The 22363-nt window shown below is 38.1% G+C and overlaps 1 protein-coding gene and 1 non-coding gene across 2 annotated transcripts in view; both read right to left on the bottom strand.

The window, feature by feature from the left end:
• Positions 1–21486, bottom strand: part of LOC127214562 (melanoma inhibitory activity protein 2-like) — a 29608-nt gene extending 8122 nt beyond the window's left edge. The window contains 9 exon segments of the mRNA XM_051174937.1: positions 5310–5432; positions 9734–9838; positions 11149–11220; positions 12413–12536; positions 13695–13777; positions 15322–15406; positions 15502–15527; positions 16869–17000; positions 21400–21486. Of these exon segments, the coding sequence (XP_051030894.1) occupies positions 5310–5432; positions 9734–9838; positions 11149–11220; positions 12413–12536; positions 13695–13777; positions 15322–15406; positions 15502–15527; positions 16869–17000; positions 21400–21417 (768 nt within the window). The 5' untranslated portion in view covers positions 21418–21486.
• Positions 18257–18378, bottom strand: LOC127214564 (small nucleolar RNA SNORA26). Its single transcript, XR_007833863.1, has one exon. It is a non-coding gene; the product is annotated as a small nucleolar RNA SNORA26 (small nucleolar RNA).
• Positions 21487–22363: the final 877 nt, after the last annotated feature.

Raw genomic sequence — 22363 nt, 5'->3', positions numbered from 1 at the left:
AGCATCAACAATCAATGGTCCTTACTCACGCTCAACATTAATGTCCTTAACGCACCAATAAAAAGACACAGGCTAACAGAATTGATATGAAGACAGAATCCATCCTTCTGCTGCATACAAGAAACACATCTAAGATTCAAAGGTAGACATTACCTCAGGGTAAAGGGTTGGGAAAAGATATTCCAATCAAATGGAACCAAGAAGCAAGCAAGCATAGCTATCCTAATATCTAACAAGTTAGGCTTCAAACCAAAATTAATCAAACAAGATGAAGACGGTCATTTCGTATTCATCGTAGGGGAAATCCATCAACACAAAGTCTCAGTTCTGAACATCTATGCCCATAATACAAAGGCACCAACATTTGAAAAAGAAACGCTACTAAAACTCAAACTTCATATAACACCTCACACACTTACAGTGGGAGACTTCAATATACCACTCTCAACACTAGACAGGACCACCAATCAGAAACTCAACACAGAAACAAAAGAACTAACAGAAGTTATGTCTCAACTGGGATTAACAGACATCTATAGAACATTCCATCCAAAGAAAAAAGAATATACTTTCTTCTCTGCTCCACATAGAACCTTCTCTAAAATCGACCACATACTAGGTGACATAACAAACCTCAACAGATACAAGAGAATAGGAATAGTCCCCTGTATCTTATCAGACCACCATGCTTTAAAATTGGAATTCAACAACAACACAAATAGCAGAAAACCTGCAAACTCAAGGAAACTGAACAATGTGCAATTGTACCACTCCTAGGTCAAAGAGGAAATAAACAAAAAAATTAAGGACTTTATGATATTCAACGAGAATGAGGACACAACATACCCGAACTTATGGGACACCTTGAAAGCATTGCTACGAGGGATGTTCATTGCACTAAGTGCCCATATGAAGAAAACAGAGGATAATCACATAAGAGAATTAACAGCGCAACTGTAAGCCTTAGAACAGAGAGAAGTGAACTCACCCGTAGAAGTAGATGCCAGGAAATAATCAACTTGATGGCTGAAATCAACAAAATAGAAACCAGGAAAACAATACAAAAAAAAATCAATGCAACGAAGAGTTGGTTTTCTGAGAAAATCAACAAGATAGACAAACCTTTATCCAAATTAACGAAAAAGCAAACATTTATCTAAATTAACGAAAAAGCAGAGAGAGAATATGCAAATTAACAAAATCAGAAACAAAAAGGGGAATATAACAACAGAGGAAATGCAGATAATTTTCAGGTCATACTTTGAAAATCTGCATTCCACAAAAATTGAAATTCAAAGGAAATGGACAAATTTCTGGATAATTATAACTTACCAAAATTAAATTAAGAACAGAAAAACAACTTAAATAGACCTACAACCTGCAAAGAAATAGAAGCAGTCATCGAAAGCCTTCCAACCAAAAAAGTCCAGAGCCAGATGGATTCAGTGCAGAATTCTACCAAACACTAAAGGAAGAACTAATACCACTACTCCTCAAACTATTCCACAAAATAGAAACAGAAGGTTCATTGCCAAACTCTGTTTATGAGGCTACAATAACCTTGGTACCCAAGCCTCACAAAGTCACAACTAAGAAAGAAAACTACAGACCAATATCCCTGATGAACATCAATGCAAAAATACTCAAAAAAATACTGGCAAACTGAATTCAAGAATACATCAGAGAAATCATACTCCGTGACCAAGTAGGCTTCATCCCTGGAATGCAGGATGGTTTATCATACAAAAATCTATCAAGGTGATCCACCATATAAACAAACAGAAAAAGAAAAACCATATGATTATCTCCCTAGATGCTGAAAACTCTTTCTACAAAATTCAACACCTTTTCATGATAAAGGTCTTGGAGAGGTCAGGGATAATAGGGACATACCTAAACATAGTAAGAACCATATACAGCAAACCAACTGCCAACATCAAACTGAATGGAGAGAAACTTAAGCCAATTCCTATAAAATCAAGAACAAGACAAAGCTGCCCTCTCTCTCCATATCTCTTCAATATCGTACTAGATGTTCTAGCTAATGCTATAAGACAACAAAAGCAGACCAACGGGATCCAATTTGAAAAGGAAGAACTCAAACTGTCTCAATTTGGAGATGATATGATAGTTTATATAAGCAACCCAATACACTCTACCAGGGAACTCCTACAGCTGATAAACACCTTCAGAAAATTAGCAGTATACAAGATAAACTCAAAAAAATAACAATAGCCCTACTTTTTTTCAGACGACAAAGAGACAGAGAAAGAAATTGAGAAGCATCACCCTTTACAATAGCCACAAGCAACATAAAGAATCTTGGTGTAATGCTTACCAAACAAATAAAAGACCTATATAACAAGAACATAGTGGCTCTAAAGAAAGAAATTAAGAAAGACACCAGAAAATTGAAAGATCTCCCATGCTCTTGAACAGGTAGGATAAACATAGTAAAAATGGCAATCTTACCAAAAGCAATCTACAGATTCAATGTAATCCCCATTAATATCCCCCCCACAATTCTTCACTGACCTTGAAATGATAATAATCAACTTTATATGGAAAAACAAAAGACACAGGATAGCCAAAACAACCATATACAATATAAGATCTTCAGGAGGCATCATCATTCCTGATTTTTAACTCTACTACAGAGCTATAGTTCTGACAACAGCCTGTTATTGGCATAAAAATGACAGGCAGATCAATGGAATGGAATTGAAAATCCTGATATTAACCCACACACCTAATGAACACCTGATTTTCGACAAAACAGCTAAAATTATACAATGGGGTGCAGACAGCATTTTCAACAAATGGTGCTGGCACAATTGGATGAGGGTGTGTAGAAGACTGCAGATAGACCCATGTCTGTCACAAAACTAAAGCCCAAATTGATCTAAGACCTCAATCCAGCCACACTGAACCTCTTAGAAGAGAAAGTAGGAGCTATCCTTGAACATAACTCCATTGGCACAGACCCTGAGAAAAACAATTAATAAGGGACCTCTTCAAACTTAGAAACTTATGTAAGGCAAAGGACACAGTGGACAAGACCAAATGGCTGCCCACAGAATGGGAAAAGATTTTTCACCAATCCTGTATCCGACAAAGGGCAAATTTTAGAACTCAAGAAACTAGTCAACATAACACCAAATAACCCTATTAAAAAATGGGTTACAGAATGAAGAAAGAATTCTCAACAGAGGAAATCAAAAATGCTGAAAGACACTTAAGAAAATGCTCCACATCCTTAGCTATCAGGGAAATTCAAATCAAAACATCTTTGACATACCATCTTACTCCTGCCACAATGGATAAATTAGAAACACCAATGATGACTCATGTTGGAGAGGATGTGGAGAAATGGGAACACTCCTCCACTGCTGGTGGGAACGCAAACTCATACAGCCATTTTGGAGATCAGTATGGCGGTTCCTCAGGAAAATGGGAATTAGTTTACCACAGGACCCGGCAATCCCCCTCTTGGGCATATACCCAAATAATCCACATCCATGCAAAAAAGACATCTGTTCAACTATGTTCACGGCAGCACTATTTGTAGTAGCAAAAACCTGGAAGCAGCCTAGATGCCCCTCAATTGAAGAATGGTTAATGAAGTGGCACATCTACACAATGGAATACTACTCTGCAGAAAAAAAATAATGGTATCTTGAAATTCGCAGGCAAGTGGATGGCACTTGAAAAAACCATACTGAATGAGGTAACCCAATCACAAAAAGAGGAACACAGTATGTACTCACCCATATGTGGATTTTAGACCTAGATCAAAGGATCACCAGCCTATAATTCACACCACCAGAGGAACTAGGATAGAAGGTGTATTCTAAGAGATTCATATAAAGTCCCTCACAGAACTGGGAAGGGACAAGTCCCCCAGAGCTCAGTTGAAGTGGGGGGGGGGCAGCAAATGGAGAGAGAAGTAGGAGAAAACAAGGGGGAGTAAAGGAAAACATGTGCGACCAGAAAGATTGAGCCCGGTTAGGAATAGAAGATGAGAGACAGAGAGAGAGAGAGAGAGAGAGAGAGAGAGAACATAAAAGATGGAGCCAATAATGGTTTGAAGTTAAATTGAACACAAAGAAAGGTCTAGAGAGCTACAAGACTGCTGCCAACTAACAATCTGAGCTTCTGTGGAAAGGCTATCATAAATGCCCTTCCCGAAGAGTGAGATCAACAACAAACTTATCCATGGAGTACTAAACTTGTGCCTGATGGAAACAGGAGCAAACACCCATACATAAACACTGAGTCGAAGTAGAACCAGGATGCAGATGGAGAGGACAAGACCAGGCTGCAGAAACACATAGAGACAGCTTACCTGAACAAGAAGGAGCTAATGGGCCAGCAGACTGATAGCTGGGAAGCCAGCATGGGACTGACTCAGGCCCTCCTGAATATGCCTCTCAGCCAGAAGGACTGAGCAGTCTAAGGGACCTCAGACAGTGGAGCCAGGATGTATCCCTGGTGCACAAAAGGACCTTGCGAACACATCCCCCATGGAGGGATAACTGCCTTAACCTAGAGACAGGAGAGAAGCCCTAGTCCCTACTTCACATGACCTGTCAGATCTACATGACCCCAACTGGATGGCATTCCCCTACATATGGAATTGGGGTGAGGGGATAGGAGGGGAGGGTGGATAGAGTGCATGTGAGAGGGCAGAGAGGGAGAGGGAACTGGGATGGACATGTAAAATAATAAATTAAATTAAAAAAATGCTTTGACTCCAAAATTTAAGCTCAAGGACAAGTTACTGGGGAAAAGGATTTCTATTTTTGTTTCCACAGAAAATGAAAAGATGTGGATTCCTTCCAGACTAATGTGGTTTGATAAAGCCAGACTGCCTGAAACAGAGTACCAGGTGATCCTACATTCAAAACAGCTGGACAAAGCATCCTTACAGACTACAGCCAGGATTTCTGCATCTTCTTGGAATTACCTTGTCAGAGCCCCTTACCAGCAGGAAGTAGTTTGGAAAGAATGATGCCCAAATTCCCAAATATTGTCTAATGTTTGTTTTCATTTAAATGGAATTGGTTATATAAAATAACAAAAAGGTAAAAATCATTATTTTATTTCTTTATTCATGAACACTAGGCTAAAATACTGGTGAACAAAGACATGGAGTGTTAACATATATATTACAAATCTATGTATGTTCTAGAAGCATTTGAAATGTAACAAAAAGACACAATAGCAAATAAAAGCTGTTAAAATTATTTGAATTTACAATTAAGCATAAAATTGTGACCAACTAGTGACTAAACCCAACAAGCCATTACCTTGATCTGATTTTCCTTAACCTTTAGGAGTTGCTCTGCCTGTACGTTGGATACTTCGATTGCTATTTTCTGTTTATTGAGTTGATTCATTTGTTCTTTCATGACTTTAGCTTCTTCTAAATACTGACAGGAAAACAATAACAACGATGTGAAAGATAGCACAATGTTTAGAAGAATTTTTTCAATATCATTAAAAGATACTAAATGTGTTATTAAATGATATTAAAAAAAGATAGGGTTGCTACTTAAATAGGGACTCAGATGTGGTTCCTTTTTATAAAGAACTTTCAAACAGAAGACTATAAAATAAGAAATATTCTTCAATTGATTTACAAGGAAAATTTTAATCAAGTACACAATTTTGACACATACTTGTATGAAAAATCTAGTCAATTCTTTCTATCTTTGTACCCTAAATACTCTGGTACACCTCATTACTTTTGTTTGATTGTTTTGTTTTCCCAATAGAGTTTCTCTGTATTGCTTTGGAGCCTGTCCTAGAACCTACTCTGTAGACCAGGCTGGCCTGGAACTCACAGCAGAGATACACCTGCCTCTGCCTCCCAGGTGTTGGAAAAAAGGTATGTGCCACCAATGCCCAGATATATATATATATATATATATATATATATATATATATATATATATATTCTGATATATATATATTCTGATATATATATATTCTGATATATATATATATATATATATAAAATCTGATATATATATATATATATTCTGCAGATAATCTGAGCCTGAACTGCACTGTGAGTTCCAGTTTAGCCTGGTATACATGGTAGGACTTTGAAGTGAGGATGACTCAGTTTTTATTATAGTAAGGACAATCAACACAGGAGTCCTCACCACAATGTTTTCTAAAACCTGAGATGATAGAACAAAGATGTGAAAGGAGAAGGCATCAACCCCAAAAGAAAATGGACAAACAGAAGGAACACATGTGAGACCAAAGAATCCACAGACAATAGAAGAAACATAAGCCAGTTAGAAAATCCTAAAATAAGATGACTTGACACAATCCAGAGAGGCTCATGATTGAAAGCAGTAGTAGTAGAGGGAGGAATGGAAACCAAAAGGGAAGAATTAGGGAACTGGAGAGACAGTAGAGTAGTTAAAAGCACATACTGCTCTTGCAGAGGACCCACACTCAATTCCCTGCACCTGCACTGAGTAGCTCACATGTGCCTGTAATTCTATATGATCTAATGTCCTCCTCTAGTCCCTACAAATGCCTGAACATATACACACATACCAACACACAGAAGTATACACATGCTCCTGATATCTCTCCTATTACCTCCCTGTACCTGTCTTCTCTCAAACATGCATATACACATCACATTTTCTGCCACTCATCTCGTTTTTTTTTCATTTATGCATACATATAGCTGAATGTTTCATCCCTACTGGCAAGCTTCAAAGTGCTGTAAGGTGTTATGCATACAGCAGTCCAAACATATTCATCAATGTCACCTACCTGTGAAGCACACAAGCTGAAATAACAACCCAGCAGCAAGATGTGGCTTATGGTACCACAGTAGCATAAGTGTTATTAAAGTAAGCAACCACTTTCTAATTGGATTTAAGGCCAACCAGCTCAATGAGATGACATGTTGTCCAGCACAGCAATGCACACCTTTCACCTCAGTGCTCAGGAGGCAGATGCAGGGGGAATTCTGTGAGATCAAAGTCATCCTGATCTACATAGGGAGCTCGAGGATAGACAGAATTACTTAGAGAGATTCTTTCTAAAAAAATAAACTGGACCATCCCTGACACTATTAAGGCCTCTAGTCACTACACACAATTACACATATGTATCCACGTGAACAAATGAATACACACACACACACACACACACACACACACACACACTCAACGAATCAGGTAGTCGTCAATATCATTATATGGAAGGGCTTTAAAGTTAGTCTCTCCAATATTTCTTGGATTGCTATTTGGTCACAGAAGGCCTTACCCTCCCTGAGAAGCAGAAAGGGGATAGGGTGGGTTTTGGTGGGGGTTATAGGGGTGAATGGGAACATGAGGGAACTGGGATTGACATGTAAAACAACATTTTTTCAAATTTAAATAAAAAGGAAAAAAAACAAAATTTAAATTGTCACAATAAATAGTTCTAGTAACCCACAGTTTCAAGAGTTTCCAGAATGTAAGAATCCAACATATTAATGAAACCCTATGTGACACATCATCACACAATCTCAGAGAGCCAGAGACAACAGAAAGATAATGTTTGAGAAGAAAAAAAAGGGCAGCAAGCAAAGAAGGTCCCATAATCAACACATCATTCAAGTTTCAAAACCAAACATGGAAAGGGAAGACAATGCAGCAATATCAAAATTTTATTTAAAAAAAAAAAAAATGCAGCACAGCAGAAAGATCTCCTGGTTTGAGACCTGCATGAGATTATAGTGAGTTCCAGAACAGCCAAGACTATTACACAGAGAAACCCTGTCACACTAACAACAACAAAAGCAGAATCAAAACACCAAGAAGTGCAAATAAGTATCGAAATATCAGAAACATGAAAGAGAACAAGGAGTTAGAGCAATTTCTCAGTGGTTAATACCATGCACTGTTCTCCAAGAGGTCCTGAGTTCAGTTCCCAGCACCTATATCGGGCTCATCACAGCCACTTATAACTCCAAGTACAGGAGATTCAACATCCTTCCCTGGCCTTTCAGAGCACCTTAATCATGAACACAAATGCACACAAATATAACATGCACAAAATTAAAAAAAATAATAATTAATTTTAAAATAAAATCTTTTTTAAAAATGGAAAAATAAGACCTTTACAGCTATGCAATTGCCTTTTAAAATTACCTACTGTACCTTATTATCTGAAAGATAAACAAGTTAATTAATCACAAATGTTCTCTTTTGAAACAGGAAACAGAACATTTAAGATAAGGAAACAAGAATCCTTGGCTGCTGAGTGAACTGTAGTATCAGGACAAAAATGCCCAGTAGATCTATAGAACACATTTTTCTTTTTCTTTCTTTGCTCTTTCTCTTTCCTTCCTTTCTTCCTTCCTTCCTTCCTTCCTTCTCCCTTCTTTCCTTCTTGGAGACATGGTTCCTCTGGCTATCCAGCATCTCATTCTGTAGACCCGGCTGGGCTCAAAGTCACAGAAATCCACCTGCTTCTGTTCACAGTGCTGGGATAAATAGGTATGTGACACCACTGCCACTCATTACACATTCTTATTGGACTAGGAGAATCTAAGATTCCAAGAAAAATGGCCCCCAGAAGAAAATGAAGGAGTCCAAGAATATCTATGGTTATTTCACGAGACCTGAATTTGGTTCCCCTTACAGACCATGTTGGGGATCTGATGCTTGTGGCCTCCAAAGGTACCTGCACTTGTGTGCACATATCTACAATCAAGTTACACACATGCATATAATTAAAATAAAAAATAGAAGAGGAAAAATCTGGCAGTAGGCACACACATAACTTTGAACCCAGCAATTAGGAGACTGAGTACCTCAGTAAGTTCCAGGTCACCCTGAATTTCAATACAAGACACTCTCAAAAAAAATAACAATAATGACAATAATAGAATTGTAAATGAACAAATTAGCCAACGTAGTTGAGTGATTGGCATTTCCATTGAGATAGAGTACAAATATCCATTACAGGAAGCCAAGTAGTAAAATAAAACGTCGGGCAACTCAGGATATATAGTCAAGTCAGACAGACTACTATTCAGAGATCCATAATACTGTAAGAAGAAAATGTAATTTGGGAAGATAGTAAAAGCGTTTCCACAAGAGGAAAAGGACAGTATGTCTGTAACAAAGTAAAGGTAAGGACAAACACCATGTCATACCTGTGCACAGTCAAAGTCTCACACCACACCCCCACAAACACCCCCATCTCAATATGCACACTATAGAAAGGAAGGAAAAGAGAGACAGCAAGGGAGGGAAAGGAAGGAAGAAAAGAGACAGAGGGGAAGGGGCCTGGGACCTGGGAAGACAAACAGATTTATGACAACAGCAGCGAGAGCATGTGTGGGTTAGTATCTAGGAGAGAGGAGGGTGAGGATAAAAGGTAAGATTTCACTTTACATTACCCAAGAACTCCTCCCTCCTCTAGCACCCCAATTGGTAATCTGTTAACTCTTACTGCAGTCTTTATTGTGAGGAATCCTGTTAGCCGATGTCTCCTGTGAGAGTAAAAATTCTGACTGCCTTCTATCAGGGGAGAAGACAGATGGAAGAACACACTTTTAAATCCTTTATGGGAGTCTGCAGGGGAGACTTCCTGCTCTCATAAGCTTACTCATTCACTACACAACTCCACACATGGTTCATTTGTGAGTACCCACAACATCAAAGGCTATATTCATATCTAAAAAAAAAAATATCTGTAGTCTACAAACCTGACGCACGCTTTCCTGACGTTGAGAATTTTCATTCAAGGTATCTGTTATTACTCCTTTAAGTCGTTCTTTATTTATTTCAAATATTCTTAGTGTGGTTTTGGCCTAAGTAAGAGAAATACACCATTTATAACAATTAAGCAGAAAGCCCCCTGATTATGTCTTTTCTGAAGAACATAAAATGTAAGCAAAAGCCAAAACATTCCACTATTTACAGCAGAGGCAGTATCAACACTACTTTGATAGACAAAGTCATTTGCCACATGACTTTGAACAAATTATTGAACCTTCCATGTACAATGCAGACCATTTTGTTAACTACTGAAATAGAAAAGAACAATTATTAGTTACAGAATTATTGGTTTATTTAGCGGCTTACTTAAAACACTGCTTTACTGCCTATTTGCCAAACATGGCTTCACTTGCTACCAGGAAGGGAATAACCTGGAGAAATAGCTGAAAGAATGGATTGTCACCCGTAGCAACCTGCTACTGCCATGTACACTTCAGAAAAATTTGCTTGCTTGCCTGCCCACTTTGTGATTTTAGAAAAGAAACTCTAACTAGAATTGAAGGCTTTCTGGAGGTCTCAGGAGGACAGTCCACTGGTGACCTCTCTCTTCCATGCTCACTAGTGTAGGAGTAGATATTAGAGAAAGACCCCACACCCCTTACACTTTGTCTCCTGACCTAAACTTTATACAGCAGGAAGCAAATCTATTTATTATCGATACATGTTACACAACTTCAAGAGTGCTCAGATACATTCCTAGGTTAAATATATCTAGAGGAAAATGAATTTCAATCAAAGTAACACATTAAAACAAATGCATATTTAAGATTGGCTACATTTCAAATACTAACAATATTTTATTACCTAATGTGATGGCTGTTTGGTTATCAATGATAACTGGAATTAACTAAAACCCAAGGAAGCTGTGAGTACTGTTTCTAAATTAAATAATTACAAGTGGCAAGACCCACATTTAATCTGGATCTTTTGAGGTGGGAAGATCCACCTATATTCCGGGCTATACCTTCTGGCAGCAGCCTATCTAAAGGACATGGAAGAGGAAGCTTGCTGGTCCTCACCCTCACTGGCATTACAGCCTACTTCTTTGGTATTCCAGTGTATACTGAGTATCAGGTGAGATATCCAGCCTCATGGACTGAGAAAGTGCTGGATTCTTGGACTCTCTGTTGGTAGACTGACATTGCTGGTCTGAGTGGAACACAGCCTGGAAATCGCTTTAATAAATACCCAATATATAGATAGATATCTATTTAGATAGATAGATAGATGACATCTCATAAGTTCTGTTCCTCTAAAAAACTCTGACAAATATACCTAATAATAATATGAAACATAAATGGTCTTCAGAAGTGACAGACTAATTTATTTCAACTTAACTTACTTCAGCTAGCTGTGATTTGACAGACTGTGATTCATCTGCTAGAGACTGGATCATTTTTGAAAGGTCACTCATCTGAAAAGACAGTATCAGTCAGTAAGTATTTAATAAGTCCATTTTGCTCCAAGACAACATGCATTAGTGAGGTACATTGTTAATTTACTGTTAATAAAAGGGAGAGGCCAGATAAGGAGGCCTTGTCAGCTTGCATTCCAAGTGCTCACAAGGATTTTAAAAATTATGTAATCACATGATGTCCTTACAAAAGCAATACATCATAGAACTTTTCAGGTTTAAGGTGAACCCACTAATTCGTATGTTAAATAATCTCACACACATCAAGATTTTGCTTAATCCAGAATTTAAAGTAAAATAAATGATATATATATATATATATATATTATATGTCATATATTTTTCACTATGAATATTCAAGTTATATTCTTTATGGTTACTTCCAACGTAAATATTGAAATTTTCCATTTAAAATAACAAGCGAGCCAAGTGTGGGGGTGCACACTTGTAACCCCAGCTCTTAAGAGGCACAGGCAGGAAGGTCATGAGTTTTAGGCCAGCCTCACTTATACATACAGGACTATATTCTAATACTATGTCAATGAATATAAACAATAAGAATACAGGAATATGCACAAGCCACTCATCATAACATCTAAAAAGTAAAAGTTTGATGGGAGGTGTTGGCACATGCCTTTAATCCCAGAAAACAGGAGGCAGAGGGAGGTGGATCTTTGTGAGTTCCAGGCCAGCCTGGTCTGCATAGTGAGTTTCACAACAGCCAGAACTATTACATGGAGAAATCCTGTCTTGAAAAAACAAAACATAACAACAAATAAATAAAAGAGGTGAAAAGATCAGATCAGATGTGAAAATTTTTGTTCTCATATTATTCTACATCATTTTTTTTCTTTTGATTTTTCAAGACAGGGTTTTTCTGTGTCACTTTGGAACCTTCCTGGAACTCATTCAGTAGAGCAGGCTGGCCTCAAACTCACAGAGATCTCCCTGCCTCTGCCTCCAGAGTGCTAAGATTAAAGGCATTTGTCAAGAATGCCCAGCCTGCATTCCATTTTTTATATACATGAGTTTCTTTACATTTCAGGGCAGGATAGCTTGGAACTGTTGTTTCTTCCTCCCAAGTGCTGGTATTATAAGTTTGTGCCACTATGGTTGGCTCACATATAATATTTTAATCAATATTTAATTTATAGGTAAGATTCATAATTCTCTTGGAATATATAAGACTCACCAATTCCTCTTCTTCATGATGTTTAGCTCTCTCTTCTTCTAGTTTCTTCTCTATAAGTAATATTTCTTCTTCAAGTTTAGATTTATCTCTTTCTAGATTTTTATAAGTTGCCTAAAATAGAAAGCTAACTTAAACAAGCCAAACATAAGAATTTTTAGTTAGGGTAAAAATCAGATGAGTGTAGGGTAAAAATCAGATGAGTATACTCAAATTTATAAACACTTTATACATTTTTTCATTTCTCAAATATTAAAATAACAACAGGTTTAACAGTTGCCAGCAACTTCTATAAAAAAAGTGTAAGTATTTTAGGTGCACACCAGTTAACCACGGAAAACAATGAATACCCACTGAAGGAATTAAAACAGTTGCATTCCAAAAAACTTTTATGTAAAAATAAAGAAAAATTAATGAGTTTATTTGGAGTCTAAACTCCCTGCAGATTCTACAAGGACATTCTAAATCATAAGACACAGACTTGCTACTCAGGACAGAGGATGACAGAACTGACATACTGGACTGAACACATAATCTAAGGGACAAAGTTTTTTTTCTGTTTTATATTGGTAGGAGCAGGATACTTCTATTTACTCTACAGGCTCACAACTCAGTTTTAATAACCATTCCACTTTCAAAGAGTATTGAGGCACTTCATCACATCATACTCTGTCTGTTAAGACAAGTCATTGTGTCCTCTGAATCAGGAGAGTTAACTGTCCATCTCTCCTAAACTCTCCATTCTGTGAAATCATGGTTATGGACTGAAAACTGGCTGTGATGGAGTGTGTAGACAAGGGTTGATGCACAGAAAGGGATTAAATATTTATCACCATGCCACTCTTTACAATGTAAACCTCAATTCTAATTTTAGTAAATATCTACTACCATGGTAAGAAAAAACAATATGGTCACAACTTACTTGTCTGCTACTATGCTTAAATTTGTGAGAGTTCTATGTCTCTTTCCTGGAGCAAACTATGTCAAAAGTAGGAATTGTCTTTCCAATCCATTCACCAGAGTACAGAATGCAGAATTTCTTTCTTTCTATAAATCTATAGCTTCTGATAAACTGATTTTGTATCCCTCAAAACAAGTTAATGACAAGAGATAAAACTGTTATGTTTTAAAATATTTTATGCCACCTACAACTATTCTGTTTCCACTAACTTTTTCTGTACATTGTAAGATCCAGATACACAATTTCATATTTCTCTGACATAATTATTTTTGGGGAGACAAGATATTTCTAATAAGAACCTTTTCCCTAGCTTTTACATCATACTTTTTTTTTACCTTCAAACTCTGTACTTCTGTTGATGCCTTGTCAAAGTTGGCCTCCTTTAAGGATGACTCTAAGCCTTCATACTGAATAAAACAAGGGAACACATGAGGAAAAAAATACAAATTTTATCTCAACTTGTATCTAAATAGACACCAAAGAAGGAAACAGAATTTATATCCACCATGTAAAGTACCCTTGGATTTTATGAGCTTAGTTTGCAATCTAAACACTGTGCTGAGGAAAGCCAGGTCTACAAACAAGCCACAACCACCAGCCTAGGCAACATATGGCAGAACGTTTCCTTTGTGACTACCAAAGTTGCCCCACATCTGCTGGGGCTGAAAACCCTAACAGCAAGTGTGACTAAAGTGGATCTAAAGAAGTGAGTCATCTACTATCCCCTGAACAGATTAATGGCTTCTCCAGTCTGTCAGTAGAACAATATGTGGTAACTGGCTATCAGACATTTATATCATGTGATAAGTAAGGCAAGTAAGGAAGATAAAATCTGTGAGTTTCAGACCACCCTGGTCTACAGAGTGAGTTTCAGGACAGCCAGTGATGCACAGAGAAACCCTGTCTCAGCACCTCAGAATTTGTGTTATTTAGAGACAAAGCCTTTAAATACAGCTAGGTTAAAATGAGGGATTTAAGATGACTGCAATGTAATATGGCTGGTATCCTATGTGGAGAGCACTAGGACAGAGAGAGACATAACAAGCAGACAGCAATATCTAAAGTCAAGGGACATGTCACAGAGGAAGCAAAGCCTGGCTATATCTTCATGGACTCATTTCAAGAACTGTAAGGAAATTCACTTCTGCTGCTAAAGGTATTTTGTCACAGTAGCCCTAGCATGCCCAAATGAAAACAGTAAATAAAGTCTCTACATGATAACAAGTAAAAGTACCTTTACATCCTTGATAAGCAAAAAAAAAAAAAAAATCTCATGAAACATTACACTACATTAAATTGTAATTCAAATCCTCTACTTTCTAAGACACTGAACAAAACAGAAATGTAAGCCACAGAGTAGAAGAGATTTACAATCCATATATCTGACAAAACTCTTTCTTATATACGACATAAAATAGTAAAAGCAAAGGCCCTAATCTATATGGCATAAACTGAGAAAGATTATGAGTGCATTTAAATGGATGGAAATGGGCAAGTGTGATGGCTCAGTAAGTAGTTAAGGAGCTTGCTGCCAAGACTGATAACCTGAGTTCAATCCTAGGGACCCACGTAATAAAAAGAGGAAAGTGACTCCTCCATGTCCTATGATCCTATGATCACCACACAAATGCCTTCTTGGTACACGCCTACACACATAGACACAAATAGACACACACAATAAAAATAAAGTCATCTTTTAACGTGTAAAAGACTTAAAAGGCAATTTTACAATATCTAAATGAGCAATAAGCAAATCAAGGTGATCTGACAAATTAGTCAGGGAAGGTAAACACTACACATCACCAGGGTGGCTGCAAAGAGAATGGCTAAGTGATGAAGTTGAGCAGCAACAGAGCTCTGGTCTGAAACAAAGCTCTGATGGCAGGCAATAACCCATGGAGAACAATTAAGCTCCACACTGTGATGGATTGTATTTTCAAACACATCTTACCTCCTCTTGAGCAAGGCACACTTTGTCAATCAGATCACATTTCTTTTTGATTTCCATTGCAAGTTCCACAGCCAGTCTATTCTCTCTTACTGAGCAAGCAAAGAAAAGATTATTATGACTAAAGTGTGAAAACGCTTTAAATTATATACAATCACAAGATCTAAAATCAAAAAAGACTACTTACTCAAATAAAGTCGGCTTTGAATCTGAAACAAAAATTTAACAAAATTACATTAAAACAAATATATCTTCAAGCAAATCTATCTGACTTCTACTTCCAGCTTTAAGATGCCAACTTTCTTATGGCCTTATGGTAAATAAATTACCGGAAAGCCTTCTATTTCAAATGAAAACAATGCTATATAGTAAGGTCTCCCATTGTGTGGTATCATGTGTGTTATCATATTAAAGGCTCTGAAACAGTCTTATTCTAAAGACTTAAGTCCATGTTTCCCATGCATATATTGGCTCTAAAACAAAGTATTTTAAGGAGCCACCATTATTAAATCTCCTACGGTTAATAATCAAAATAAAAATATATGAAATATCATTGGACTCTAGACCTTGACTTACTAAAAAAACTCATTAGTATTTTTCTTCTTCATACTTCAGCTTTCGATAAGGAAGGGATAAATCCACCCTTGAGAACAGTGGGGATAGGGTAAAGTGATCAAGAGACGCAAACAAGAACACTCATGCCACCTAGAAAACAGAGACAGAAAACTGGAAGAAAAAAAAATGACAAAAAAAAAAAAAAAAACAGTAGGATATATGTAAGCAGAAGGTAAGGAAGAAAAAACCATGAAGATATTAGAAATGAAGTCAGTCAGAAGCACAAAGGCCAACATCTAAAAAGAAGTCTCAGAAAGAAAAGGCTATGTTATGACTCCCTCCTTAAAAACAGTTAGCATAGGAAAAAGCAATATAGGATCCATAGGAAAAAGCAATATAGGATCCAGAAGAGCCATGAAAGTGGCGATTTTTACTCTTAGTTGGGAAGTAGATACACCTGCAAACTTTTTAATATTGTTAAAAACAATCACAGACACCCCAAATTTAAAGAAGAAAAGGGAAAGAAAGAAAGTTGGGGCTTTAGTACTAGTGTGTAGTATCCCTACAATAAAATCCTTTAAAATACACTTACATAAAAATATTTCTGTTAATCTCTGTTCAGTTTTTAAAAACCACCTGTTAGCATAACTCAGAACACTAAGACCTAACTCATTTCCCTGAAATAACAAGTTTCTCCAATTAGATGTTCAATCTAAACACAAAATGAAGGTTAGAGAGAAATGGCTCAGAACATTTGTTAGTCTTGTAGAGGACCAAAATTCAAATGCCATCATCGACATTATAGCTCACAGTCATCAGTAATTCCAGCTCCAGGCATCCAACAATGGCCCACTAATCACTTCTGTAGACCAGGAACATGTACCACACACACATGCATACAAGCAAAACAGTCATGCACATAAAAGGAAATAAACTTAAAAAACAAAAACAAAAAACTTAGAATGACCATTCACATACTATAAGTAGTTACTTACTGATCGGTATCCTCTCCAAAGAAATAAGAAAATGGTAAGCAGTCCAATGGCAACCACACATATCAGCGATTCTAATGATGGCTCACTAGGATCAAAGCTTGTTGTCATATCTTCAGGCACTGCTGCCACAACCTTCAAGACAAAGAAAATAAACTTATAAGCATGCTTCTTCAACAGTACTGGTACAAAGATAGGCACAGGTGGCTGTGGCCAACTCTATTCATATAGAATGGGCTACCATAAAATACAAAGCAGAATGCCTCCAAACATGTTTCTAGTAAATTACAATTGTTCTTATTGAGGGGCTAAGTATGGTGAAACAGTAGTTTTCAAACAGAAGTTATGGGGAGATTCCACAGAGCATAACTCCAGGAGAGTTAAAGGATAAGGATATAGTATCAAGAAAAGAACATTATGGAATATTTTATATGTGTTTCATTCTTTTATGTTGCATTTGTTTAACTCTGTAAAGCTGCATTACTTTGCCAGTCTAAAACACCTGATTGGCCTAATGAATAGCTGAACAGACCAATAGCTAGGCAGGAAAAATAGGCAGGGCTGGCTGGCATGCAGAGAGAATAAATAGGAGGAGAGACCTAGAGAAGATCCAGGGACAAGAGGAGGAGGACACCAAGGGCACCAGTCACAGAGTAAGAAGGAAAGCAAGGCACATAGAATAAATAAAGGGAAAAGAGCTCAGAGGCAACACATAAAGAGAAATGGGATAATTTAATTTAGAAAAGCTGGCTAGAAACAGCTGAGATAAGGCCAGCCATTAGTAAGTAAGAATAAATCTCAATGTATTTATTTAGGAGATGGGTGAGGGACACCGTCCCTACCAAAGATTTTTAAAATCCAGTAAAAAAAAAAAAAAAAGTATCAATGATCTGGGTTGGGTTCTTTTCCCTGAGTTCAAGTTCATGATTTATCCATATGCACTGGGTTTGAAAAAACATTTCCTGCAGAGGAAAAACACTGATCTGCAGCTTGTCCTCTGAGGAAGGGAGAGTGATAAGAAACTACTGACAGAGCTTCAGAGTTGGGATATAAACCCTTCCTTCCTGTCTCTTGAGTTAAATTAATGCAGTTTGAGCCCAAAAAAGAAAATGGTTCTTTCAAAAACAACCCTAGAAATGATGGGCTTGACTCTTTCCAGGCATCAACATATACCATCTAGAAACTCCACAGCTGTCGTCTCCTTGGGGTCTGACAAAATGAACAACAAATCCTTAGATAATTACTATCTATAAAACCTGTTTTATGCTAGTACATGACAAGGACCTTTTACAAGCTGCTATCTACAGCTTATTAACTTCTACCAAAAAAAAAAAAATACATGCAATAGTATCCTCTTTTTTTATTCCCTGTATCGTTATTTTCCTTTTTACATCTGTGACTCCAGAAAGGATCCAAAGTGTAGGTGCACAGCCTCTGCTTTGGGTTTCATGGAGAGTTCCTTTAACCTTGTGTTTTGGATCCTTAAGGTACAGGACTGACCTTACAAGGGCTCAGAAAAGGGTTGAAAATATTTTATCCTGGTCCTCTCTCTCTTTCTCACCTGAGCCACATACAAAAAAGTGTGATATCATGTTGCAAGGCAATGATACCAACGATTTGCCTCTAGGATCACAAGAATAGATATTCAGGCACGGCAAATATTTCCATTATCTCACTCCAGAGACTATGAATGTATATCCAAGCCCTCCACATACCCTCTAAAATATTCTTCCACACCTCACAGAGTAAGGCCTGCAGTTAATTGCATATTTTACCTCTTCCTGAATCCATCTTCCCTCAGTGGGTTATTCTAGTCTTTATTACCAGACCCCAATACTAACTGATCATAAACAAGTAGACTCCTCTGATAGCAGATAAAAAAGACTAAGACTAAAACTGTTACTAGAAACAAAGATGTGATGGAAAAGGCTAGCTCAGTCTTTAAGATGTAGGATTTTATGCAAGAGAACAATAAAATGAAGTAAATCTGTTGAAGTAAGGATAAAACAAACCGTTCATCAACAGTAGTTAGTTATTTTTAGATCTCACTTTCAGTGAGTCAGCATGAAAAGACAACACGGTAAAAAACACTACAAATAAGTTAGACTATCATACTAGCAAAATACTATGCAATAATAGCAGAAAATACATTCACTCTCAAATGTACATGGAAGATTCTTCAGAAAAAATCCAGGCATTAAGCTAAAACACACCTCAATGTTTTCTTTGTTTTTTGTTTTGTTTCTTTAAATAATCAAACCACATGGCCAAGCCCAGAGAAATGGCTCAGCAGCTGAAAACATTTGCTGCTCTTGCAGAGGAGCAGACTTCAGTTCCCAGAATCCATGTCAAAAAGTCCCTAAGTGCCTGCCCATGACTCCACCTCTGTGAGATCTGATGCCCTCTTGCTGCTTCCTTGGGCAGCTGAAGCTACAAGCACATACACACACATACACATAGTTTAAAATAGTAAAAATTCAATTAAAAAATTCCCATGTCGAGAAGCATCTTCTCTGATTACAACGGGTTAAAATTAGTTATCAAAAAACAGGAAGGGCTGGAGAGAGAGCTCAGCAGTTAAGAGCATTTGTCATTCTTGTAGATAAATGACCCATGTTTGTTTCCCAGGATCCACTTGGTGGCTCACCACTATCTATGACTCCATTTCCAGGGAAATATGTCACCCGTTAAGGCATCTTTAAGCACAGCAAACATGTGACGCATGGACATACATGCAAGAGCACAACATCCATGAACATAAAAGGTTTTTAAAAAAAATAATAAAATGCAACATAAAACTTACACAAAACAACTAATTCAGTGTGTAACAGGAAAATTTATAGTCATAAAAGACCTTGTAAAAAAATATGAGGGGGCAGGGGCTGGAGAGATCTCACAATGATTAAAAACATTAGCTAGTTGTCAAGAGGTTCTGAGTTCAGTTCCTAGCATCCACATGGTAGCTCACAACCATCTGCAATGAGGTGCCCTCTTCTGGCCTGCAGGGATATAAGGAGACAGAGCATACTATATATAATAAATAAATCTAAATAAAAATTTTAAATATTATTGGGCCAGGAAGATAGCTCAGCAGGTAAAAACTTTACCACCAATCCTCAGGACCTGTGTTTGACCCCCATCACCAATGTGGTAGAAGGAAAAAACCGACTCTTGGGGCTTTGGATTTACACACACACACACACACACACACACACACACACACACACACACACCATATATACACAGAAAGGAATGTAATGCTCAGTTAAAAAAAATCAATGTCATAATCCACAGTAAAAGAATTGAAGAAAAAGAAGATCTCAACAGATAGTAATAAAACATGTAAGAAAATCGACCGTCTAATCAGGAGACTGCAAACTAGGACTACTTTTCTCAATCTGACAAACAGCACCAATAGAAGACTCATAGCTAACACCATCCTGAAGGGGAGAGAATTGTTCCCTTACAAAATGCAACACACATCCACACAGCCCACTGAACCACAGAAAATCCAGCCAAGTCTGCAAAATCCCTCCGTGGTCCTCACCCCCCAACCTTATCAAAAATAAGTGTTGGTAACTGCTAGGTGCCTGTGTATTTTATGTGAAAAGCCAGAGGCTGCTGTTGTAATGTCTTCCTTCTCTACCTCAATTTTTCTAAGGCAGAGTCTCTCACTGAATCTAGAGCTCACACATTCTCTGATAAACTGATGACCAGTGAACCTGGGATTCCTCTATTCATACCTCCACCCAGCGTTTACATTGTCTTAAGGGCTCCTACTCCAGATCATGGCAAGCACTTTCCTTTCCGCACTGAGTCATCTCCCTAGGCCCTAATTGTGGATTCTGAGGGAGATGTGTGTGATCTGAAATCATCTCTCATCTACAATATGCTTCTCTTCCCATAAGGCACATCTCAGTAACTTAGCTGACAGAGCCAGGAACTTGGGACTATTCCAGATTCTTCACACATCCCACCCCTCTCTGCAGCTAATCAAGAAAGTCACACTCATTTTAGCTCTTATTTCTTCTTGCCCCATTTAGGACCAACTTCTCTATCCTTATCCCTATCAATTCTCCTTCCTGTGTTTTTTCCCCTGACATTTGATTCTCATACTATCAGGAATATCTATACATTTTTCTATGGGTCTCACCACTGATGAGCCTGTGCTGCATCTCACACCCCACAGCAATCCTTGAGACCCACTGGTCTACAGTAAGCATCATGTCACATCAGGCCCTTGGCTCACTTATGCTGTGAGCTCCTGTGTATGCTGTTTTCACACCTCATCTACTGAAACTTATTTGCTCAGTCTAAAGACTTTGCCAGCAACCCAAGGAAAAACAATCACTCCCTTCCCTTATTTTGCATGTGTACTTCTATAGGCAATAGACTTCAACTGTGGATTAATTTTGTGTATTTTCTCCCCAAACAGCCAACATGATGAAAATGACCAAAATCCTTATTTCATTTAGAACCTCCATAGAACATTTTTATTCATGGGCAAATGAACCATGAGCATGGCACTACTTACTTTAAATTCACAGAACATGAAGATAATTAGAACTGGCAGCAGCTCAAAAATCCTCCATGGGCACACCACGGTGGCAGTACGAGGCACCGCCATCCCTGTGCCCACCATGGGGGGCCTTGCAGCTGGACAGATGGACAGCAGCAGAGCAGAGCACAGTCAGTGGGACACTGGGAAAGGGAAGGCTTCTGGGGCCGGCTGGCACCACTGCCCTCTCCACCTCCTTATCTCAGTTGACGCGTCAACGCTGGCACTCTGACCTCCAGCACCAGAGTCCTGGAGAGCTGGAGCAAGAAAACCTAAAGCACCCAGTGTGGGGCTGCAGGCCTACACTCCAAGGCCTGGGGCACAGCCCCGGAGTGAAAGCTCAGCCCCCTATCCCCAGCTACTATCGCACTCTGTCCTATCAAGTCAAAAAAAAAAAAAAAAAAAAAAAAAAAAAAAAAAAAACACTCCCCTATGGAACACTAAAAGCTGAAGCACCAACTTTGGGGCTACAGCCCTACACTCCGAGGGCTGGCACAGCCCCAGAGTGAAAGCTCAGCCCCCAAGTTACAGCTACTATCACGCTCTGTCCTATCCTCTCCAGTCCAAAAGCCACACTGTAGTAGCTAGGGGGAAACGCTCCTACGCAGAGATGTCGTCCTCCGTCATAATCAGTGTCAGAAAACGGCCTCTGACGTAAGAGACGATGACGCATTCACACTTCGAACTCACTGTGATCAGCCCAGTTATACCACTTGACTCCTAAGAAATATCCTTTCTTGACTCGGAATTAATAGCAGGTAGGTGGGTGGGTGGGTGGGTGGGTGGGTGGGTGGGTGGGGGTGTGTGTGTGTGTGTGTGTGTGTGTGTGTGTGTGTGTGTGTGTGTACTAATTCCTGGAGATGGAGACATTCTGCTCAGCACTGCCCTATTTAGCATCCTATTTGTAGGCCTCATGAAATAAGCTGATGCTTTTGTGTAT

Source organism: Phodopus roborovskii, unplaced genomic scaffold (assembly GCF_943737965.1).
Source record: "Phodopus roborovskii unplaced genomic scaffold, PHOROB, whole genome shotgun sequence".
Classification (NCBI taxonomy): domain Eukaryota; kingdom Metazoa; phylum Chordata; class Mammalia; order Rodentia; family Cricetidae; genus Phodopus; species Phodopus roborovskii.
The sequence above is the reverse complement of the archived record's forward strand: the minus strand, read 5'-3'. Positions and strand labels throughout refer to the sequence as shown.